Genomic DNA, 26,090 nt, shown 5'->3' with positions numbered 1-26,090 from the left:
CCGTAGACACAGCAACGGGGAGCAATTTGGGATTAAGTGTCTTGCTCAAGGACACGTCAACATAGACTGGCGGAGCACACAAAAAAGGAAAAAGCCCGAAAACTTCACGAGACTTTGAGTTGAGCGGTTGCATCACGAAAGAGAGAAAAAAGGCAAACCGGGAGAAACACCTCGAAAACACAGTCTTGGGGCGAGTTCATCATCTTTTCTGGAGCAATGACTATTCTGTCAATTTACTGAAGGGGGCTGGGTGACGGGTGCTGGGCGTCGGGCTGTGTTTTCTCCTGTTCCGTCTTGCCCTGGGATATGAATAACTGAACTGAGAGGAAAACGTGTGTGACATTTAGACATATTTCCAAATGCGCCTGACTAAACAAATCACAGTGTGGAAAAAATAAAAAGGCGCCTCTGATTTGACCAGAAAGTTTCTTCTCTTCTTTCTTTCTGCGGATCACGAACATGACTGACAGTTCAGGAGAGCGGACAGGTGAGTGAGGCTAAAATAAAACAGTGGAGGCGGCACTCGGCCTCACGAATATATGTCGGAGCAAATGTCAGAGCAGCTCAAACGGGAGCTGCTGTTTTTGTTTTAACTCGCATGAGCTGGGTCTCATTCAACCAGTCAGACAGTTTGATGTTTCACCAGCTTCCTGACGCCTCACTTCCTGTTGCATTGAACAAAAAAATCATCAGGCTGAAGGAGTACAATTCACCAAGCGTTTTACAATTCAATAAAAACAAAAAAAGGGCACAGATCTGGGTTCAGATGTGCGTTAACATACAGGTATAGACAGAAATGGGATGTGTACGATTATTCAGAAGTAAATATCAGTTGACATTTGCAATACGGTCAACCCTTCAACCAAACACCTGTGAAGCATTAAGAGGTTCTGCCGAGCCTAACCTCCACACAAGAACAACACAACAGCACCAGTGGTCTGGTTAAAGGTTCAAGGACACTGCAGGCAAAGTTTCAGTCTTTCAATTTAGACTCGGACAACATTGTTGACCCAGTGAGTGAAGAAGGGCCAGTAACACAGTATGGTTCATACGTTATATCGCAGAGAATCAGATGAGTGATCATCTAAACCTTTGAATTTGAAAATAAGAAACACAAACAAGATCAAACAAGATCAACAAGCAGGCTGTTGTAATGTGGTCGGTCTGGTATGTCTAGTGGGCTCCAAGTAAGTATTAAATACCTGCAAAAAACATAATACGATGAAAGAGAGTTTGCATTTGTCTGTGTGTCCTTAAGTGCACTAAAACCAAACCAGGAGCTTGTGGGATAGGTCCAAACATGCCGCTGATCCACCTCGACACAAGAGCCTTCCAGAAGGGAACACGTGCGAGAAGCGGATGACATGAATGCATGCACACGGACACGCATTGTGTACGGGGGGTTAAACCCCGATTGCACGGCATCTGAGCTATCCCAAGGCCTCATGCCAGCTGCTGACGGAGGTGGGGACGGGGGACAGGGGAGAGATTTGTACAGCTGATTTTGCAGCTTCAAAATAAAAGCTTATATTGTGAAGAAATAGTAGTAATATGGTTATCATCGAATTAGCAGCTATACTTCAATAGTACAAGTCTATTACTACTTTAGGGAGAAAGAGTAAGCAGTAAAATTAACGGTGTTTTTACATTTTGTTTAGGAAATTCAACTAATCCACCATTTAACAGCCGCTCTTTTGACCACAAAATATCAATACTCACTATCGATCCGGCAGGTTACACTGAAGAGTCAACATGCGGTCACAAAAGTCTCATTGAGAAGAGTGAGACTACATCCCATAACTCAACGGGAAGCCGTCCGGGACTCAAACACAGACAGCATTTGGCAGCAAAAGACTAACAGCTCCATTGTCTGGAACTATATGAAGATGTTTGTTACACATTAATGTGTGAGTCGTGATTAGTGAGGAAAAAGGCGAGCAGCCCCCAGTGATGCATCCTGTTGTTATCAGGCCAAAAGGTGGCAAAGAGGCTCCACCTTCTCAGACCACCAAGATCTTTCACACCTCGCTCTGTTCAACGATTTGATGTGACATGTTCTACATTATTATCATCGATTGTTTTTATTTTGTCTTCACAGGGTGTCTGCTATCGACTCGGTTTGTTTGTCAGCAACTTGCCGGATTATAAGGGTGAAGTATCCACGACACTTTGGAGCGGGTGAGTTTTGGCGGACGTCTTCGCTCACCGAGTGCACCTTCTAGTTTGTAATGTTTTGTTTGTGTTTGTCTGATAATAACACAAGCAACAAAACATGTATTACATTTCCAAAACTAAACTAAAAGCGAACAGGAAAGAGCGAGAAAAAAGGAGGGAAGAAGCCAGGCACCACAGGTGGAGACAGATGAAGAGATCCAGAGAGGAAGGTAGCCCTTTAAGCCCTAACCATAACCATAACCCTAACCCACACCCCTAATCCTATTTATGGTTTGGGTTGTGTTTAAATGTTGTACATGGGGATTACATATTATTGTAACCCTGATTTTTATGTTTAATTTGATACCTAACATGTTTTTTAAATTTTCTATTATTTATACCATGTTTTTTTCTTGATTTGTACCATGTGACCTGATATAAAAGGGCCCCCTAATTAGGGGACTCTAGCGCTCAAGGAGCCTGTTAGGAATAGACGGAGAGGGCGTAACAAGAAGACTACGAGTCTGAGACAGAGGAGAAAGAAGAGTGAGGACTGAACCGGAGAGCGTGCCTGTGACAAAGTCACGAGTCTCTCCGGTCAGCTCTAATTGTAGCAGCGAGGCAGAGGGCAGTGAGGCACGTGGCTCACTGTTGTGGAAAAAGCACTGGGAGGGGGACAACACCAGCACCGAATACTGTTCAAATATATCTTATGCATGTGTGCATCCAGTTTAGGGCGCACACGTTGCTATTGTTCACACAGCACTAGTCTGTGAGGGGGCGTGGGGAGTGATGCATTCAATCAACACACCTGCAAAGCTGGTCAGATGGGTCAGCAGTCCAGATTAACAACAGCAGGCTCACAGGAGCTACAGGAGTCATGTTATGTGGATTACAAAAAGCCAGGCCCAAAGAAAGTTCTCCACCACGTGTACACATCCCTCAACATCCAAATCCTCAAACTAATCTTCCTCTTGGAGCGCTACAGAATGAAATGGAAGTAGACGGAACTGACTGAAGCTGATTGAGCATAAAACTAAACGGGAGTGAAGTATTAAAACGTAAATAGACACGATACAGAAACTGATTTGAAGTACATTACATTTCATTTAGCTGACGCTTTTATCCCAAGCGACTTACAATAAGTGCATTCAACCATGAGTACAAACTCAGAACAACAAGAATTAAGAAAGTACGATTTCTTCAAGAAAGCAACACTACAAAGGGCTATAAGTAAGTGCCATTTAAGTGCTACTAAAGTGCTACTTTCTTTATTCAAGTAAGTACTGGGGACGAGCGCTCCGACATCCATGGTTTGCACAGCAGATGTAAACAAATACTTGTTGTGGAAATCCCCAAAACATCGGAACATGAAACGCCCTCGTGTTTGGATTCATAACACCATCCGTAGCCACACACAGCTCGGTGAATTTCACCGAATTTCACCGACTCTGGATGACTGCCGCTTCCAGCGCTACTTCAGGCTGAACATTAGCCAGTTTGATGACATGTTGGCAGTAGACAACTACTTCCTCTCCCGATGGTCGCTTCCTTCTCAATGTCAATGTCGTGACTCACTTTGCAGCAACAACAAAAACAACTCTCTCTTTCTCTCACTGAACAGCAGGTCTTTGTCTCTGCCTGGGCTGTAAATCTAAAGCGTGTCACACAGTGTTCCCAGACACACCCTGGAGGATACAATGATAATAGTGAAAAAGGGAGAGGCAATCTCTGCTTTCATTTCCCTGTAAACACAACACAGACGTGAGTGATGGACACGCAGGTGCACATCTTAGACGTTCACGACATCTGAACATTATCATGAGGTTCACTGAGATACATCTTGGGTGAGCTTTACACAAACAAGCATCTGTCTCAAGAAAAAAAAAAACATCAACAAAGAAGCTGTTAAGATAGAGACTACGCTTTGTGCCATTTCTCACCCTTTTTTCAGACGGATTCTCATAATTATTCACACATACAAAATAAAGTGGAGTCACATGCACAAAGGCAGGGCAGGAGTTGGCCTCTCCTGAATGCTCTTGATTCACACCTTCTGCTGTTCCAACCTTTGTCACCAGATCCCCCGGTATCAAACCAGGTCACGGCACCGTGCACAGCGCGCTGCACTTCTAATCCAGTGTGCTTAGCACATTGACTATCAGGTCACGACAATCACCATCTGCATAGGTGGGTTGTGTCAATGTTGTTCGTCTGCGTTAGCAGCTGGGAGGTGTGGAATAATGGGCTTATAACGGAACCGCTTCAACAGCTTCTCAGGCTGAAACACAACCTCTGGACCCCTGTGTTTGTTCACAGAGCCGAAGACGCGTGCAGAGAACAGAACAAAGATCCATCGGGAGACTCTGGCTAAACAGTTTCCCACAAAGTAATGGTTACACAAACACTGTAACCCTTAAAAATCAGAAACATAATGGGCATGAGGTCCAGAGAGGATTATTCTTTTGAATATTCTACTGTGTCTGACATTGCAACAACACTGAAGTAACTGAAAAATGATCTCAGAGGGAGAATCCAGTGTGGATCTTGGTACAATGAGCCCTGTCTCGTATTAACAAGTGACCTGGTAAAATATCTGTCCAACAGGATTGGTCAACACTTTTGGAGTGTAGCCCTTTAAGCCCTCAGCCTAACCGTGACCCCTAATGCTGCGTTCACACCAAAAGCGCTGCGAATTTGACGTGCGAGTATATTACATGCAAAGTCAATGCACAGCAAATGGTTGTGAAAAAGTGAATTTGGCGCGTTTGACGCGAATTCGCGCGAGTTGAAATTTTCCAAGTTGCAAAAGCGTTGAGATGCTAATGCTGCGTTCACACCAAAAGCGCTGCGAATTTGACGTGCGAGAATATTACATGCAAAGTCAATGCACAGACGCGAATGGTCGCGAAAAAGTGAATTTGGCGCGTTTGACGCGAATTCGTGCGAGTTGAAATTTTCCAAGTTGCGAAAGTGTTGAGATGTTCTGCCCATCACTGCCGTCCTGCCACTGTTGCATCAGCCAAAATGGAGGATACCCTGATAGTTGCTCTATGTGGGCACCCAGAGCTCTACAATACTGCTTCGTATAGAAATAGAGTAAAATATTATGTTCCGTTGAGAAAAATAAGCGAGGGCATCGGACTGTCTGGTACCGACCTGAGCCAACAGGTCATCAAACTGGCTAATGTTCAGCCTGAAGTAGCGCTGGAAGCGGCAGTCATACAGACGCAGTTCCTGGAGGAGTCGGTGAAATTCAGCAAGCTCTGTGCAACTATGAATGATGTTATGAACCCAAACACAAGGGCGTTTGATGTTACGATGTTTTTGGGACTTCCACAACAAGTATAACGCAGAAATAGTGGTTATTTCTTCCATGGTCGATGGCGGAAATGATAACTCTATTTCACGGAGAGAAGCGACGGCAAAAAGCCACCACCCTTTGTCGCGCCGCGATTTGTCTTTGTCGCGTTTGGTGTGAACACCCTCTTTTCACGCCGCAGCATAACCCTAAACCTAACCCAAATTCTATTTATTGTTTGAGTTGTGTTTAGATGTTTTACAAGGCGATTATATATTATTGTAGCCCTGCTTTTTATGTTAAATTTGATACCTAACATGTTATTTGTTTGGGGGGAGAGGATTTATACCATGTTTTTTCCTTGATTTGTACCTTGTGACCTGATGTAAAAAGTGTCCCCTAATTAGGGCTCAACTTAAAATCTGCGTCATGATGTCTCTGAGTAAATAAGCCTGGAAGCCAAACAAAAAAGCCTCAATCACTATTAGAGAAGTGATTCTTAACTCTGACTTCTGGTGGTTCCTCCCATCTCTACGTTCCTGTCAAAGCACTCATGAAACAAAGTTGGAAGCAAGTGATTGTGTGTCAAAATGCCCTTTTAAAATAATCTATTATTACATACATGACATTAACATCTCATTATTCCTCATACATATAACCCGTATCACTGTTGTATAATATTCTAAGTGCTACAAAGTGCCTCCCTGTGTGGCTGCAGGAATGTGAGATAGTGGAGCTGTTATGAAGCCGTCTGGAGCCAGAAATAGCAGCAGGGAACACGTGTGTACGGCTGCTTTCAGATCAGTTCAGCTGAGCCGAGTAATGAGTCCTTGAGGAAGAACAGAGGACTTTTTAAATGTTATTTAATAACGCAGATAACAAGCGGTTGGCCTGAAGCTTTAACAAGACTGTAATGAGGATTCAGGGTTTGAAAAGAACTAACAAGGATCAGTTACAGCTGGATTGTGTCAACCTTCCCCACAAATAACACAGTCAAGAGCCAATGCATGCTTTACAGCTGCAGGAACTATTTAAGTAAACACAACACATAGAGAACAGTTCCCCTGTACTTACATGCAGCAGTGGATCAAGCTTTGTGGAGATGCAGGTCCAGTCCAGTCAATAATGAGGTCCAATGTGGAGGAACAGGTTTTGCGGTGTAGTGGTTTGTGCTGCTGGTGGTGGCGGTGAAACCTGAAACGCAGTTTGACAGGTCTGCAGTCCACAGAGCTGCAGAGGCCGAGCCGGACTGTCACCGGAGAGGCCAGAGCCATACCGCTGCCGAGCGAGGGAAAAAATATCTAAATATACTAAATATAGAAACCAGTCAGGGTTCAACATACACACAGGCCTCGCTCCAGTTTGGCACTGGTGGCTGTCAGAGCTAAAAGTCACAGCCCCAACAAGTGCAAGTGTAACCCAAAGTTTATTGTCAGCTGAAGCGAACCTGGAACTCGGGAACCTGAATGCAACCATGTTCTCCTCTCCTTCATTTATAACGAGTGGTTGTATTTAACGTTAATACGACCCTCTCGGTGCCGTGACGTTTTTAAACATTAGCTTAAAAATAAGAAATAAAATATGGTTCGCCCAGTTAACTGAAGACACGTACCGTTGTGAGTCAACTTTTCATATTTTCTGGTTGTTCACATAGTAGCTAACTAACTAGCTGTTAGCTAACTAACGTTAGCCGACCCGAAGTGGTTACACTTGGCCCAAAGCCGTTGAACCGAGCGACAGAATGACAACAAAAAAGGTCTATATTTCCACCCAAATAATAACACTAGTGACCCTATGCCACCCAGTCCTTTTTATCTGACCGTTCAAAAGAATCCATGTTGACCTTCTTTCTCGGGCCGAAAAACGTTAGCTAGTTAGTAATTTAGTTGGCTAGCTAATTTATATTATTAATATATAAATATATATATATATATAATTATTTATTTATAAATGATAAATATATATTGTAATGTTCTATTTCAGATATAAATATCTGAAATAGAACAATGAAAGAAAGAATGACATAATAATATGAAAAGAACAAAATAATTCAAGCTCTATTAATTAGTAAAATCTTGCACCTTTTAGATTTTAAATTAGTGTATTTCATTAACAATATAACCGAAATTCATAAAAACATGCTTTATTGGTAATGTTAAATACTTCTCCTGGGGAATTTTTGGGAGTGGTCATACGGAAAGGAAGTGTTGCATTTCAAGCTGAAATACATACAAATTGTTTAGCGCTGTAATATAAACTATTTGTCAAAAGTGTGTGCCCTTTGATCCCTGTTTCCCGTTGTGCCCTAGATTGCTAAGGAGCTGACACAGAGGTCAAAGTTCACACAGGCTGGTTCAACAGTTTAGAAAGAATGCAGCTCCAGTGTTATGACAGAGTATTTTTGCAAAGTATGAAACTAAATAGGTTTCCCTCAGCCGCTATCAAAAAGCATCCAAGATTTGCCAATACGATCAACAACAAATAAGGGAAAGAGGATTAAAACACACAGAATATAAAGGCAGGAGATGGTGAAATGTGTGAATTAGCAATTAATGTATTTGTGATTTAAAGTCATCAACAGAGGCAGCAACAGGAGCCTTGTTTGTATCACATGGCGCCATCTTTAAAGGTCACAGGTGAGAATCAATACTACAAGTGAGCACCAGAGGTCAGCACAGCATCATGAAACTGCTGATGTTTTAGTCTTTATTGATACGTTTGTTCAACATTATGTTTCATGATGAGCTGTTCAGTGTTACTGGCGTCTTTTACGGCAATGGTTTGACATTTATTTACCTTGTAAAACCGTAAAGTGCTAAAGGTTTGAACATTTATAGTAAAATGAAAAGTGAGCACACTTCTTCTCCAGATGAAGATAGTGTGACATGGTCAAAAGCTCCAGAACAAGCTTGTCAGTGGACCTTGAGAGCGTGGATGTATTCCTTATTGGGCCTACTGGGCACAGAGCCAGGGGCCCAAAGTGTCAGACACAAAAATAGATGCAGAGAGATTCACAAAGACCAAAACAATGAGCCAAACATCAACGAAGAGACACAAAACGACCACAAAGAGACACAAGACGACTTTAAAAAGACACAAAACAAGCAACAAGAGACTCAAGATGACTACAAAGACACACAAAACAAGCAACATGAGACACAAGACAACTACAAAGAGACACATAACAACCACAAAGAGACACAAGACAACTACAAAAAGATACAAAACATCGACAAAGAGACACAAAATGATCATAAATAGAGACAAAACAACTACAAAGAGACACAAAACAACCAAAAAGAGACACAAGATATCTACACATCCAGGCTCCGCCCTCTTGTCCTGGATTACCATCAGTCTCCTGTAATCCTCCTGTTATCGATGACATGCATCCTGTTGCTCCACAGCCTGCACATTGTTCAATAACGGCCTCATTCTTCCCCGATGGCGAGGAGGGCAAGGCGTCTGAGAGGAGCGGGAATCTGGTTCCTCTAATCTAACTTTAATTGCTTGGCCTCAACTTTCAAATTTACTTTACAAAAGATTAATTTCCCAAACTACTTAAGAGCAGTTCTGCTCCGCTGGCTCCACACGCTGCCCGAGGGCCCCATGGCAGGTAAGGTAATTTCTTGATGAGGTGCTCCATTCTTCCCATTTTATTCACACCTCCTCCTCTTCCTCCTCTTCCTCCTCTTCCTCCTTGTCCTCCTCCTCGTCCTCCTGTCATTGTCTCTTGCGAGGACTGACACATGCATCCTGCTTAATCCTGCTTAATAAAAAGCGTGAGACAGAGTGGCGAAATAAGGCATAAAGTGTTGAAGCTCAGGGGTGAAGTCATCAAAGTCGGCGTGTGAGAACAGGAGCCGGGTCTGACTGTGGAGCCGGCTAATTGAGCTTGGATGAGTGAGTAGACACAGGTAGGCTCTGTGTTTGGGTATGTTGCCCCCATCCCTCTTCCGTGTGGGTGAGTATGAATAAAAGGGCTGACTCTCTTCCCCCTAATCAAGCTAATGGAGTGGGAACAAGTAGATGGGTAGCGACAGGTAAAAGGGCCTCCGGGAGGACTTCACCCGTCTGAATGGCAGGACACGAGATGTTAAAAAGCCCTGGCTCGTCCCGTCAGATCCATCAACAGGTGGTTCAGGTCTGAGGAGCATTCAGGGACAAGTCCTGCCGAGGAGTATTACACCACTGGTACCACAGTACCTCTTGTATTTCTACTGTGAATTCAGTAGTTAGCACATAGAGATGATCCAGCAGAGAAAGACATCACAGTGGTGAGTGAATGCTGCTTCTCTGCTTCATATGGGGTCACATTCTTTGTTCAGCTAGTTGTGTTGTGGAATTTTAGTGTGATTTTTTTTTTTTGAGAGGGGCGATTTCTTTCTCCAAAGGCTGTTTCCGAGGTCAAGAGTGGACTTGCCTTCTAAACGCTACACGGACTAGACGTCCTTGACTATTTAATTGTATTTACGTGCCTTTTTATGTTTCTTTTGCACTTTGTCTTTTGATGTTTTGTTGGTGAAGTGCTGCACAGATAAACTTGCCTCACCTTATCAAAACAAAATAATTGAAATTGTGAGCATTTAACTAATAGAACACCCACCTATTTTTCGGCCTCTGCTCGAAAATTCCATATACCCAAACTAAAAAGGGTGTATCTCTGCAACCACTAGGGCTATTTGAATAATTTTGGTTATAATAAAGGTACAAATTTGAGATTTAGTTCAGATGTGTAAATATCAACTATATGTTACTGGAGTAAATGAAGATGACACAAGATGACACACAAGGTTTCAGGTCTGCTTAGAAAAAAAGCACTTTCAGGATGATTATTTCTTTGAAATGATGCAGCTGTAAGGTCCAGCTCTAACCCAAATCATAGCACAATATGTGAACATTCTCTCTGTAAAGGTTGACTTTGACAAAGTGAAGAAGAACAAAGGTCGTACAAAGAAAATTTTGGCGAGGACACATCTGTGACATTTTAATTTTCCCAAACCCGGTGGTGAGGACTTCCTGCTGAAGAGCTGGATGGGGATCTGTCTCTGCCCTGCTTCAGTGCCCTTGAGTAAGCACTCTGCAGCCTCAATCTGAAGCTTTAAATAAACAAATAAAAAAGCTCCCTTAACCTTTTTAAAAACCAAGAGTGTTTCTCCCTCTTTAAAAAAAAAGAGGTGTGTTTTAAAAACTAAAACTGGGTTATCTCCTCAACCACAAAGTCAATTTAAATCATTTAAATTGCTAAAATACAGTAACCCGTGTGAGAGTGTGCGTATGTGCGTAATTTTTATTTTATTTTTTATCATTAACATTCAATATTTCCTTATGGGAAACCTGTGTCCATCCAAATACTAACGTTTGACAAAAGGCATCATATCTACCCCTTACAAAGTTGGATTTCAGTCTAAAACACATCCTTGTATTCCCCAAAAAATCCCATTTATCTCCATGGTTCCTTCACCAGCTCTTTCTCCGCCCCCACCAGGAGGCCCGTCCTGCTGCTGCTGCTGCTGCTCTGGGTCTCTCTGCAGCCAGTCTGCCTCCACCGTGCGGCCGCCGTCAACCTGCGGCGCTTCGTTGGCTGCGCCGTCCGGGAGTTCACCTTCCTGGCCAGGAAGCCCGGCTGCGGAGGGCTGCACGTCACCACCGACGCCTGCTGGGGGCGCTGTGAGACCTGGGAGGTGAGCAGGGAGAGAGGAAGGGGCTACTGGACAGAGAGAGGAGAGAGGATCAAAGCTCACAACTTTACACACGAGTCTGCTATTTGAATCAGGAGAAGAAGATGAAATGTGCAGTCAGAGTCAAATACTCACGAATACTGTACTGTACAGAGACAGAGGGAGGGGAGGAGTCACAGAGAGGTCAGAGCAAGTTCACACACATTACAGTGGAGATGCATCAATATCAGAGCAGAAACACGTGAGGAGTCTGAGAATAACACACATTCTGTGTTCATAATATCAGACTTCTTGTCCCGGAGTGGAATGTGTAAATCCTGCAGAGGAGAGGAGGAGGACAGGAGCAGGGGAGGATGGGAGGAGGAGGAGGAGGAGGAGGAGGAGGACAGGATGAGGACAGGAGGACAGGAGGAGGAAGAGGATGACAGGATGAGGACAGGAGGACAGGATGAGGGTGGAAAGACATTAAAGCAGACAGCAGAGGGTTTTCTTTTATTTTGTATTTTATTCTGATTGCAAGAAAAAGAAAATGCTGTGAAATCTCTTGTTTCATCTGCTGCATTGTGTTGGTGACAGGCAGCATCAGGAGGCTCATGACTCCTCTCCCTGCTATGTTATTGCGGTGGAGCCGAGCTCTGATACTCTTTGGATCCCCTCGGGGAGGACACTCATCCTTCTGTCTGCACCCACAGGGAGGTCAGGTTGCGGGGGAGCAGGGGGGGTCACAGGACGCACTCTAGATACAGGATTAAATCCAGGTTATGAAAGAGAATTCTAAATCACTGCAGCAGCAGAATGAGATTAAGACGTGATTACAATTAAGATGAGCTAAGCAAGCGACTTCGTTTCAGAAATGGAAAGTCTAATAACAGGGGATTTGTTTCCATGGTGGGGTCACAGTGACATGAGAGGAACTGAAGTCACCTGGGGAAGTTTTAAAAAACTAGGGGCGCTGGAAAGCAGGTTTTCTCTTTTTGTGCTCTGAAAGTTTAATTTAGTTTATATATTTATTTATTATGCATTTACCAGCACACATGAATCCACATTTCAGCTTCCTCAATTTAAACGTGCCAGAGTTAGCCAGAGAGCTAGTGTCTAGGTTATTACAGTTTAGTGGTCTGATGAAGCCCTCGAGCTGTGAACCTTTATTTTTTATATATATATATATATATGATTTATTTGTAGAAATTACAAAACAAGACTTAATGTACAATGACCGCACAAATATGGAGTGAAAGGATAAGATATCAGACAGCCAAATGGTGAGGATACACATTACAGCGCCCCTCCCCTCGCCCCCCTTTCCCTAAACAAATATACAACAAGGCAATTTGATACACAAACAGAAAAGAAAAATTATAAAAGCAACCAAAACCCAACAATAACAACTGGCTGTTAAAATGCTTGCAGTGGCAGATAATATTGTAGACACATATGCTTATTCTTACTATCCCACCTTCTCTGACCTTCAACTCTCTCACTCACAACCACTCACATACATCCACTCACACACACACACACACACACACACACACACACACACACACACACACACACACACACACACACACACACACACACGCATATCCACTTGCATTAATTGAGCAATGTAAAGACTATAAATAAGGAAACATATACATAACAATAAATAATACAAAAACATATGACAAAAAATAAATATATATAAATGGTAGTGCTGCATGCTGCTAATATGTGCTACCAATAAGGCTAGTTAAAATAGGGCACTGGTGCGTTGTTGGGGCGAATCAATCAATGGTGGCGATATCTAGTTGGGTAGACCTGACGTGCTCTAAGAAGGGTTCCCAGACCTTACAGAACTTAGTTGAGGTGCCTCGTAAAGAGTACTTTATTTGTTCTAATGTCATAAAACGAAGGGCATCTCTAAGCCATTGAGAGTGGGAGGGGGGGTGGGAGTTCTTCCAATGTAGCAAGATAACACGCCTCGCTAAAAGTGACAGAAAGGCCACAAGTTCACAGAAGTAAGATGGTAGTGAGTTCCCAGAAGGTAGGACACCAAACAGGGCAACTAATGGTGAGGGGCAGATATTGGTAGAAGTGACGGCTGAGAGAGTGTCAAAGACACCATTCCAGAACGGCGCAAGTACAGGACAATCTCAGAACATGTGACCAAGACTGGCCGGTCCTAAATGGCACCGGTCACAGCGTGAATCTGCACCTGGGAATATACGAGCCAGTTTACTCTTGGACCAATGAACCCTATGCACTACTTTACATTGTAAGATTCTATGCCGGGCACAGACAGAGGATGGTGTCTATAAGCATGGGAGATGGTATAGTGGGAAAATTGGGAGAGCGGTTACGTACAAAATCTCTTATCTGCAAATACCTGAAAAAGTGGGTTGAAGGCAAGTTATAAGCCTGTGCTCTGTGAACCTTTAACCTTTTGAAAACCCATTCCGCTCTAGGGTGGGCAGATTGAGCGATTGTTATATAAAACTGTAAATTGTAACTTATTTTGCTGTATTTGGATGTATTGAACACCATAAGTAATATACAAGTTAAATCTATGGTTTGGTACACACAGAAGCCCGTCCTGGACCCTCCCTTCATCGAATCTCACCAGCGGGTCTGCACCTACAACAAGACGCGCCTGGTCTCCGTGAAGCTGCCCGACTGCCTGCCGGGCGTCGAGCCCACCTTCACCTACCCCGTGGCCCTGAGGTGCGACTGTGGGGTGTGTGTGACCAGCACCACCGAATGTGTGACATCAGTCTGAATGTGTATCATCTGTCTGACCAGCATCAGAGTGTGTAACATCTGGCAGAGTGTGTAACATCTGTCTGACCAGCACCAGAGTGTGTAACGTCTGTCTGAGTGTGTATCATCTGTCTGACCAGCACCAATGAGTGTGTAACATCTGTCTGAGTTTGTAACATCTGTCTAAGTGTGTAACATCTGTGTGACAACTGAAACGAAATGCTTTATATCCTGGGGAGACAGCCCCCTGCTAATCCCCGTCTTATGTTCTGTTATTATAAGGATATACATGTACAAGTTCATTTACTGGTAATGTGATCATTAAATGAGGGGTGATCCATTAGTTTGAAGATTTTTTTTTTAAATACTTTCTTTCATAACATGAGTAGGATTTTTAAGGAAAGCAGAATACAGTTATGCACAAATACCCACTTCTTGCAGGGTTTAGTTTCATAGCAACAAAGTTATGGTCTGTTATGGCTGAATTATCCTCTAAATGTGTAAGTTGAGCGTACTTCTTCTGCACATGTTATAGTCTGAAGTTATTATACATATTTTAAAATAAATTAGACATTGTTCTTAAGGCGGTTTACCTTTTTAATGACTGCCGGGAACTTTTTGAAAGACAAACCGACTGCTTATGTTTCGGATTGCTCCTAAAAAAAAGTTTTGTGACTAAAGAATTTAATATTAAGAAAAAGATCTGGCAATCTTTGTTTGTGCTTGTTTTGTTTTTTCTTCTATTCTACGAACAACTTTTACTTTTTAGAAATTTGATCATATCAGATTTTTCAGTGCAGTAAATGTCATTTGAAATCCATTTACCGTTGTAAAAAATGATATAAGTAAAACAAATATTATACACCAGTTAGTTGAATGAAATGTTTGATGAGGTAACTTTTACTCGTGAAAACTTATTTTTATTGTTTTTGCTTTTAATCGCCAAAATGCTGTCAGAAACTCACAGATGTGTTTCTTAATTAAAATAAACAATAAACTGTTGACAAGAAAAATGCCGTTTGTTTTCAATTTGCTGAATCTTTAAATGCTGATATTAATAACTAACATGATTTATTTTTTCTATTATTTTAAATTGAGCTAGTGCTAGTTTTTTACCCCCATGAGCAGACCTTCATGGTCAGTTCTGGCTAACGTCCCTGCAGCTCCTCTGGATTCAGCCGAGGTTCTCCGTCAGTGAAACCTACAACCTGCCGAACCGTCTCTGATATTAATTTAATTTAATTATCTTAATTATTCATGTACAGTTCAAACATAAATGTCACCATTTGATGCACTGTACCAGATTATAGCTTCAGCTAATTTGCATCTGTAGTCCCTTGACAGGTAAACATAACACAATAGCAAACAGTACAGGATGAAAGAGACAATACAACATGATATACATGTTGAGAAGAACACGCAACGCATTAAAAGTAAGGAGTAAAAAACATAGTCATTTTGTTCAATGAGGAAGTTTAAAGTATAACGTCTCCTACTTCCTGGAGCACCTTTTCTTTTGTAAACAAAGCAATTAGTGTTCCAGCGATGGCTGTCTCTGACATAAGTAATAATTCGTCTTTCGGAGAACAATCGACGGGTAACGATGACGACCTGTGACTCCTTAGTGCTTATTAACTACCTGACCTGAGCTTAGAGGCCGAAGCAGTGAGTCATCAGTGGGCATGGAGCTCACGACGTGTTGGGAACAGGTTTGTTTAATGTCACAGAGGAGCTGCAGGGCTCTGCTCCCACCTGAGACCTTCATATGTTCTCTATCATTATTACCATTTTCATCCCCAAAAAATAAAATAACAAACAAAAAAGTTCAGAGAACTGATTTGTGTTTATTTGGAATATTATGTGAAAATTGAATACAAATCTGTGATAAAATGACTACACTTTTGGTGCATAATAAGCAGCGTGTCTTTTGTTTTCGCTGTATTTTTCTCATAATTTTTTATTATTTGAAGCCATTTCTGAGCCGTCCTCATCACGAGAGAATCTTGTTTTTTGCCAAATGTTGTGATAAGTATAAAAACAAAAACAGAACAGAACCTCATTGATTTTAGAGGTTTGACAGCCAGCTAGAGGTCTGCATTAACACTAAAGCCTCTCGATCGGGTCACCTGACACCGAGGAGCTAAAGGAGCTCCTCTTCTTTCTTCTTTTGTACGCAATAGCACGAGCGCAAATGTCCAAAATATGACCGTAAAGGTCCTGAATGGAATTTCAATATACAGGATTACAGTATATGTGACGCCTGAGTGACCTCTCTGCGTTATTGTTTCATATCCTGCAGAGCAGGTGGGCGTGCTGTGACCCCCACACACGTTATATTATAATGTTACCGTAATTATAGACTGAAGGATGTATCAGTGGGAGTGTAACTACATAAAATAAATCATAATGATATCTAATTAATTCAAATTAATGTATTAAATCAGGGGCAATTTATTACTTTACTATATTTGCACTGAAGCTTTTCTTGTCTATTGTTTTCTTTCTATTTTTCAAAATTACATGTAATCCTACTTTAACTGACTTTCATGCAGCAGAACAGAATTTGCACCCCGTCTTGTAAATAATGTTTGTTTTTCCATTAACCGTTAAAGCAAATCTGCAAACTAACCAGCAATCACTCGGATTAATGAAGTAAAAAGTCAAATATTTCCTTTTGAAATGAAGCAGATTCTCCTGTTTTGTTCAAAAACCAACAAAGAAGTTATTACATTATTGCTTTCCATAATTCTTTCCATGATTCCTCAGCTGAATCGAGTTCATCAATCAAGCTTCACCCGCGCTGCCTCCGTCACATGATATGATGGTAATAAAGGCGATGAAGATCAAAAGGCGGTGCGGCATCCTCGAGGGAAATCTCACCTGGCAGAGCCGCTTCGCCGTTCTCTCCTCAGAATCTTCTTCGTCCTCACAGATCCTCCTTCTTCATTCTTCTTCAACTTGCGACTGTATAATTCATGATCCCGGGTTGGTACCTGTCAGGCGGTTTCAAGGTAGTGGAGGAAGCTGCCCTTAACCTGAACTTCACTAGTGAGGGAAGAAGGAAACTGACCCTGTTTTAGTGACCTAGACTTAGTCCTAGACCTAGACCTAGACCAAATGGATGTATTTCAGGTGTGTAACTGCAAGGCTCTACTTCCGGTGTCCGCTTTATTTAACAAAAAATAAGTCAACAGAAAAAGACATATTTGTTGGATCCTGTGTTAAATCTGCATTGAATTACACATATTATGTTTGTACATTTTAAAGAAAGACGCAAATTGTTGTAGCTTTGTCGTAGGACCATTTATTTAGTCTCTTGTTTCCCACAAAGTAAGTTACCAACATGGCCGTTAGCTTGGCTTGCTAGCTAGCTAGCTACCTAATTTAGCTATGTTCCACTCACAAATGTAACGTTATTTTACCTGATGTTTTATATTAGGGCGGCAACCTCCGGTTCTGCAGAATAGTCTTAAAACCTGCATTCTCTCTACTGACCACCAGGGGTCGACTCCTCTGGTTGTATAGAAGTCTATGGAAAATGACTATACTTACGTCTCAATCTCTAGTTTCAAGTCTTCTTCAACACAGCGTGATGTTCTTATTTTTTTTACCTGTTTCCATAGAGAAAAAGGAAAGGAAAAACGTGGGAAAACGATTCTTTTTGAAGCAATAAGGAAAGTTCAAATGAATGCATGTAAAGATAAGCTCATTTCCCCTTGAATAAATGAGTCATTGTTTCTCCCTCTGAGCTCCCAGAGGACGTCATAGACCTCAGGTTAGGAACCTCCATGGATGGTTTCATGGTCCCCACCCCCCCACACAGCTGAAGGAGGAAGGGGTAAAATCCGGAAGGATTAGGGCAGCGGGTGACATCTCAGTGACTCTCCTGTCAGGGTTGTCGAAGATAATGGAGGTCTCAGGAGAGCCAACTGTCCAGACAGCTAACCTCTTCTCTGCTTCTCATTTTAACCTCCTTTTTCTCCTTACCCTTGAAGGCCTCTTCAGCGCTCAAACAGTTGCTGTTGGCTTTTGCATTTCCCTCTTTTTATGGCACAATAGAATGAGGCTCTGTTCTGCTTGAAAACACAAAACAGTTTATATATATGTATAACATTAACATATCTAACAATTAACATTAACATATTTAATCTTTACCTTCCGTTCATTTGTTCTTGCTAAGAGCAGCCAAACGGGAGTGCGTTTAATGTGATAAATCTCTGAAGTGCACTTTAAAGTCGACGCATCATTGTGACATCACTCATTGGTTTGTGGACTGCCATTATGAAGCCTCAAATTCAACGCTTTTGCTTTGGCTGCTTCAATCTTGACTTTTTGCAACCAGAGAACAGGAAATGACCGTATCTGGACTGAGGAGGAGTGATGTAGAGATGCCATATACGTCGCTTGTGTCGACCACCTAAATGCTCCACACTGGCCCTTTAAGTGTCAAGCGGAAGTCAGGATGCTTAGCTTAGCATAATTACTTGAAGTCAGGGGGAAAAACTCTGCCATCTCGTAGAAGTCTCAAAATAAATCTACCAAAACTTCAGAAGCTTAGCGATTGATATCTTCGACACTGCAAAGAAGTAGTGTCAATAAATAGCTGCAATAACTTGTTTATATATATATATATATATATATATATATATATATATATATATATATATATATATATATATATATATATATATATATATATATATATACGTTTTCTTACTTAAGTGGAGTGTACTGGTGATGAGGGCTCAGTGGTCTTTAGATCCCGCTTTGTTTCCTCCTCCTCTTGATGATGTAATCTGCCGAAATCAGACACATGTCCTTCCATGTAAGCAACAGAGCCAGACACTGTAAACACACACACACACACACACACACACACACACACACACACACACACACACACACACACACACACACACACACACACACATTATTTCTCTCTCCTGCCCGGATACACACACTTGCTTACTTTCCACAGAGGATTCACTGGTGGGCAGCGTGATGATGACGCAGAAGCCTCGCGGAGTTTAGGAATAAAAGAAGTGCAGTTATTGAAAAACCAATCAAATGACCACAATTACCATGAACACTGGAAATTAGAGAAAAGTACTGATTTTAATTGTAGCCATAAAACAAAAGGTTCAATTATAACAACCAAGCAACACTTTACATTTTACGTTCAATGTATTCTTTATTGTATTTGTCTTGTTTGTTCTGTATTTTTGCCGACAGCCTCCAGGGATCAATTAAAGTTTGTAATGCCATGTTACAGTGGTTTGCAAAAGTATTCATACCCCTTGAACGTTTCCACATTTTGTCACATTACACGCCACAATCATAAATATATTTTATTGGAATTTTATGTGAAAGACCAACAAAAAGTGTCACACAATTGTGAAGTACAAAGAAAATTATACATGTTTTTAATTTTTTTTCACAAATAAAAAAAGTGCAGTGTGCAAAATTATTCAGCCCCCTTTTCTCTGAGTGCAACCAATTGCCTTCAGAAGTTGCCTGATGACTGCTGAATGATTGAATGGTGACCGAATGACTAAATAGAGTCCACCTGTGTGTAATCTAATCTCAGTACAAATACAGCTGTTCTGTGACGGCCTCAGAGGTTTGTTAAGAGAATATTGGGAAGAAAACAGGACCATGAAGTCCAAGGAACACACCAGACAGGTCAGAGATAAAGTTGTGGAGAAGTTTAAAGCAGGGTTAGGCTATAAAAAGATTTCCCAAGCTTTGAACATGTCACGGAGCACTGTTCAATCCATTATCCATCTACTAGATTCTACTTTAGTGTTCCTGCTGATGCTCCAACTTTCAGCTAGCGCCCCACAACTACATATATATGTTTGGGCAACAGAACTACATTCCTAGTCTACGCTTCATGTGTTAAAGCTGCATTATCTCTCCTGACCACCAGGGGGCGACTCCTCTGGTTGTATGGAAATACGAAGAAGCATGACCACCACGGTGGTGAAGAACGTGTTGAAAACCATTAAATGGATAATCAGGACTGCACTGTGTGGAGGTGGAGCTGGTGTGTCCTCCGGAGACCCGGCGGATTATTTTCATCTCAACGCTCAGCCTCATCTTCTCAATGTGCAGATTCAATTTAGAATATAAGTAGTAAGAGTCCAGGAGGAGAGATTTCCCCGTTAACGGTCCAATTTTCCAACGGCTTCAAACATATTTTTTGCACAAGATAATTAAAAGGTTGTTGTATAAGCTTTCGGCCCCACTGCTCCCTCCACTGATGTGAGCAGCAGCTATGGGGGTGGGGGGACTGAAGGTTCCAGTCTGGAGCAAAACCCGTTTCATCCTCATGGAGCTGTGAAGGGCAAAGCACTGCAATATCAAAGCAGCCAACACATCAACTTGGTCAAACAAACAAACAAACAAACAAACGTGATGCTTACAGAGGAGCAGAAAAAGAAATATAAAATAATCATTAATTCTTGACTTTCTGTGGGCAACAAACTGCAAAATGCCCCTCTTGGAATGATGGAAGCTGTATCGATGAAGAATTACAGGAACTTTCCGTGTCACTTTCTTTTTGCTTTATTGAATCTCGCTCCCCTTCAGGAAGTCTTTTCTTTGTCTCCCTGAAGAGTAAACAGACTGTTATATATTTATATGTATGAGTCAGTCCTCAGTGTTCAGCTATACTGCATGAAGACCTTTTCCAACTGGACAACATCAATATTCTCAATGGGTCTCTTTGCATTTCCTGTTGCAATGTTTCTTAACTCTTCAAAAAAGCTGTTCAGATGTCCTGAGAGGACAAACATGTATTTGAAGTTTGAACTGTCTAACAGGAACTAGAAGCTAACTGTCAGCTAACTCTAGGCTAACAAGAACTAGAAGCTAACTTTCAGCTAACTCTACGCTAATAAGAACTAGTAGCTAACTGTCAGCTCACTCTACACTAACAGGAACTAGTAGCTAACTGCCAGCTATCTCAACGTGAACATGAACTAGAAGCTAACTGTCAGCTAACTCTACGCTAACAGAAACTATAAACTAACTGTCAGCTAACAGGAACTGGAAGCTAACTGCCAGCTATCTCAATGCGAACATGAGCTAGAAGCTTACTGTCAGCTGACTCTACGCTAACAGGAACTAGAACCTAACTGTCAGCTAACTGTACGCTAACAGGAACTAGAAGCTAACTGTCAGCTAACTCTACTCTAACAGGAGCTAGAAGCTAACTGTCAGCTAACTCTACTCTAACAGGAGCTAGAAGCTAACTGTCAGCTAACTCTACACTAACAGGAACTACAAACTAACTGTCAGCTAACTCTATGCTAACAAGAACTAGAAGCTATCTGTCAGCTAACTCTACGCTAACAGGAACTATAAGCTAACTGTCAGCTAACTCTACTCTAACAGGAGCTTGAAGCTAACTGTCAGCTAACTCTACGCTAACAGGAACTAGAAACTAACTGTCAGCTAACTCTATGCTAACAATAACTATTAGCTAGCTGTCAGCTAACTCTACGCTAACAGGAACTATAAGCTAACTATCAGCTAACAGGAACTAGAAGCTAACTGCCAGCTATCTCAACGCGAACATGAACTAGAAGCTTACTGTCAGCTGACTCTACGCTAACAGGAACTAGAACCTAACTGTCAGCTAACTGTACGCTAACAGGAACTAGAAGCTAACTATCAGCTAACTCTACTCTAACAGGAACTATGAACTAACTGTCAGCTAACTCTATGCTAACAAGAACTAGAAGCTAACTGTCAGCTAACTCTATGCTAACTGGAACTAGAAGCTAACTGCCAGCTATCTCAACGCAAACATGAACTAGAAGCTAACTGTCAACTGACTCTACGCCAATAGGAACTATAAGCTAACTGTCAGCTAACTCTACACTAACAGGAGTAAATATACCGCGATCGTCTTTAGACATATGCTAAGAATCAAAATATATATCTCAGAGACTTTCTGAAGCAGCAGAAACCCTCCCGAGATGGTGGAACTAAATATGTGTCATTAATCTTTCATCTTAATATCACCTCCGAGTTCCTTTTAAATTAAATCTCATTCTCCCTCCTTTTGATAACTCTCTCTCTCCTCAGCATAACATGAGTCATCCAGCCAAATCTGCACTGAGAACAACACAGATGAATCATAATAAGTTTGAAATGTGGCCTCTTCATCAGGGAGAAAAGAACAAGATTTGTTTTAAAGTTTGAATCCTGCATTTAAAAAAAGCAGCAAAAGCTTTAAACTAATTACTAATTACTAATTACTTATTGTTATTTTGACTGGGAACAACGGTAAGAAAAATGTATTCAATTTGAGACATTTGAAGATGAATTTAATCAGTATTTTTACCTAACGTGTACCATATAATTCTGTATACAATTCCTCGTTGAACTACTTTTTTGGGGCTTCCAGTGGATCCCTGAATTATGAGTGAAACTCGTTGATTCCCACAAAGAGACACAAAGACGCACAACATCTCGATTGACAGTAAAAAGAAACAATTCTGCTGTAAATTGGCTTCAACAGCACGTCGACAGCAAGTGCAGAGCGAAAACAACTTTCCACCGGCAGCAATTAAATATGTTTTCCATGAGAATGTGTCGGCTCATCCCGAGCAGACGGGTGTCAGTTTGGGCGAAAGAGTCCAAAGCGTCGTCTCCTCTCTATTTGAGAGACTGTAATGGGATAAGCGGCTCAGCTTGGACTTTTAGTTTTTTCTCAGAGACAGTGGTGGCTTCATGTGTCCAGGCAGATCTGCAGGTGGAGCTGATTTCTCCTCTGTTTCCTCTCCTCTCTCTCTCTCTCGCGTCGATAATTGGCAGCGAAGATTTGGAGCGTTTCGCGCCACAAGCGGTCCCAGACGTCAGAGGAAATGCTCGATTGGATTAGCCGGACAGAACAGTGGAAAAAAGACAGTCAGTTAGTTAATAGCTACGCTGATAAGAAAATAGAACGTTTTTAAATGCCGAAACAACAGAAATAATAGCAACAACTGGGACGCTCAAAGGTCGTCCAAATTGTCAAAGGACCTTAATGAGATTCTGCGGCGTTAAGCAAGAGATTATTTCACTTTACTCTGATCCTCTTGGAACGCTGCAGGCCGGGAGCCGGAAATATCAACTCTGGTCACAAAGGCAGAAATAGAAGAAGAAAAAAAGTGAGATTGAGGGAGGAAGCGCCCGAGAGGTGGGAGGAGAACAATGAACATCATCGAGGCTCGAGCTGCAGGACGGAATGAAAAGCACCAGAGTTTCAGAATTCTGTCTGTGCCTTCTGACAGGGCAGTTATAATAAGAAGCTGCAGAGAGGATCCAACTGTCCAAGTTCAGACATTATTAAATTCAATCATCCCACTTCCATGCATTCCTCCTGCAGAAGTGGATGGAGGGCGAATACACATCTGCATAAACATATATGTTCACGAGCACTTCAGGGTCCATGGGTTTGTTTCTCATTGCCAGCTAATGTTTTGGTGGCAACAGAGAGAATATGAGGCCTTCTTCATCGATGTTAGCGTTCAGTTTAGCTGAAACGTTTTAGAAAGGTGTTGATTCAACTGTGTGGAGGGTGGCAGGTGTTTCTATCTATTTGTCCACCCCATTGATATCAATACGGATAGTTAAAATAAATAATATAATAATATATTTATATATAATAAGTAAGTTTGTGAAGTCAATGCTTCATGTTGTTTATTGTTTGACTTTTGTTTGAATGTTTTACATGGATATTAGATACAATTGTAGCCCTGATTTATGTGCTTATTTTCATACCTAACATGTTTATTTATTTATTTTTAGATTCATTCCATGTTTTTTTTCTTAAATTTGTACTTTGTGACCTGATATAAAAGGTTACCCATATAAGGGGACCTACAGTATAGTGCTCAAAGAGTTGCATTCTTTTTCTAAATCTAACTCTGTATATTTGTTTCCTATAAACCTGACTGAATTGTTTCCTGTGAAGATAACAGTTTATTTCTGAAAGACTGCGTGCAACGAGCAGAAATTGATACGTGTTGCTGTTAAAATGCACGAAAAATAAATGAAGAGTAACTTGTGTGTTAGATTTCTTACAAACCACTGCATGTTTTCAGGAAAGTTTTTTTTTTTTTACTTCCAGGCAACAGCAGGAAAGACTAAAGTACAGCAGAGGAAGAGGAGCTGGCCTCTTTGTGTTGTCCTCAGCTCCCACTGGTTGCCAATACAGATCAATGAATCATTGATTCCTTAATGCTCCTTCTGGAAAGTGAGTAAAGAGCAGCTTAGGTGTGCAACTGTAAAACAATACATGAGTCAGTGAGGGAGTCCAGTGCTGCTTTAACAAAACAGTAGAAATTGATAAGATTCCAGTAGAAAAGAGAGAGAAGCTTCACCTAAAAAAGGGCCCAGTTTATTAAAATCATCCAAACTTTGAGGTGATGAATCTGCAGGGGAAAGACTTCTGTCTTCATATGCGGGATTGAATAAAAGCCAAAGATAATTTTTTATAAATTAGGTCCCCCCCCCAACCCAGAGAGGTGGAGTCACGGTGTCGGTCGGTCGGCACGACGCACACATACTGCACACCATCAGCATGCCGAGGGGAGTGATGGAGATCAGGTAGAGAGGGGTGAAGGAGGAGAAAAACCAAGAGGCTGAAAGAGAGAGGAGGCATTTGTCAGAGAGGAAACAAGAGGACCTCCTTCTGGTGTCAAGACAGAAAGAGAATATAAAGGAACTAAAAGAACTAAGCCCAGTGAAGGGTCAGGGAGAGGGGGGGAAGGGGGAGGAGGAGGAGGGGAGGAGGTGGGGGTGTACATTCAAAGTGGCATAGCCGAAGGATGCTGAAAGGTGTGTGTGTGTGCATGTGTGTGTGTGTGTGTGTGTGTTTTTAAAACACTGGATTTTAAACTTCACTGCTCAGCCTTTAAACGGGCTCCTTCTGTCACAATATTGCATTGTGTGTACGGAGCCTGAGTGTGTTTACTTATAATAAATCATTACAATTATACATAAAAACAAATATCATAATTGCATTCATCAAATTAGCACTTGATTAAAGAACATGTATAATATCTAGATATTTTTTAAACATTTAAAATTCTGTTTGGTCGTTTCTTTCCAACAGAAGCTCTGATTGGCCGGTTTTCTGTGGACACGGAGCAGCAGACCAATCAGAGCTCCAGCTGCTGTCACGTGACTTCACCACAATATTAAAGCTGGAAATGAATTGTGGGGATGTGGTTTTTCTGGGCGGACACATTCAAAATATATTCAAAATTAGTTTGCAAAAATTCCATTTAATTTATTCAATTATTAATTTAATATTTGAATGAAAAAAATAAAACATAAAATTGTCACTTTAAAAAAAAAAAATTACAATAGATTAATTTAAAAGAAACAAGTTAAATGTTAAAACACCTGCTGCATGTAAGTAATCAGATATTGATATAGAGTGCACTATTCATACATCTTTGTTCAATCTGGTAACATACTTTTCTCTATAATAGTACAAAATAAATATACTTGCTGCTGCTCTGAGGTTCGAGGTCAGCCACTTTGGTGACGTTTGTGTTCAGTTGTTTTCGGGGGATTTGAGGTGCGGGAGGCGTAATGTCATTTTTATTTTAGTTTACTTGTTAACAAGCCAAGTGTTGTTGAGTTTGACCTGAGGGCACAAACAAGAAGTGGGAATCTTTCATAGCATATATCAGACGAAGCATAATCAATCCACAGTTATTATCTTAACTTTTAATATAAACCTATGCCGTTTGTTGGCATTGATCCAAAACACAACCGAGACTCACAATGATACATTTTTTTAAGTTCTCCCGCCAAGAGACTGACTCAATACTGTCCTTAAAAAATAGACTTTTCATTGAGACTGTGTTGATATTAATATCTCATCTCATCTCATCTTATGTACAAACAAAGCCTCTACTCCTCAAAGAGAGATATTCATAATCATGACCTTGATCTGGCTTTCGATAAAAGTCCACCACAACCAACCAGCCTCTTTACAGCTGTAAGAGAATCTACTGTTGCATAGCTTTGCATGATATATATACACTCACCTAAAGGATTATTAGGAACACCATACTAATACTGTGTTTGACCCCCTTTCGTCTTCAGAGCTGCCTTAATTCTATGTGGCATTGATTCAACAAGGTGCTGAAAGCATTCTTTAGAAATGTTGGCCCATATTGATAGGATAGCATCTTGCAGTTGATGGA

General features: G+C 41.3%; 1 protein-coding gene across 1 annotated transcript; it reads left to right on the top strand.

Moving 5' to 3' along the window:
* Window positions 1-459: 459 nt before the first annotated feature.
* On the top strand, window positions 460-13,990 carry gphb5 (glycoprotein hormone subunit beta 5; the record flags this gene model as incomplete). The annotated part of the gene is made up of 4 exons (XM_079223778.1): window positions 460-487; window positions 4,474-4,543; window positions 10,944-11,139; window positions 13,703-13,990. The coding sequence occupies 4 exons, from the start codon at window positions 460-462 to the stop codon at window positions 13,892-13,894; spliced, it is 486 nt and encodes a 161-aa protein (XP_079079904.1). The 3' UTR covers window positions 13,895-13,990.
* Window positions 13,991-26,090: the final 12,100 nt, after the last annotated feature.

Source organism: Taurulus bubalis (assembly GCF_910589615.1).
Source record: "Taurulus bubalis genome assembly, chromosome: 1".
Lineage (NCBI taxonomy): Eukaryota > Metazoa > Chordata > Actinopteri > Perciformes > Cottidae > Taurulus > Taurulus bubalis.
The sequence above is the reverse complement of the archived record's forward strand: the minus strand, read 5'-3'. Positions and strand labels throughout refer to the sequence as shown.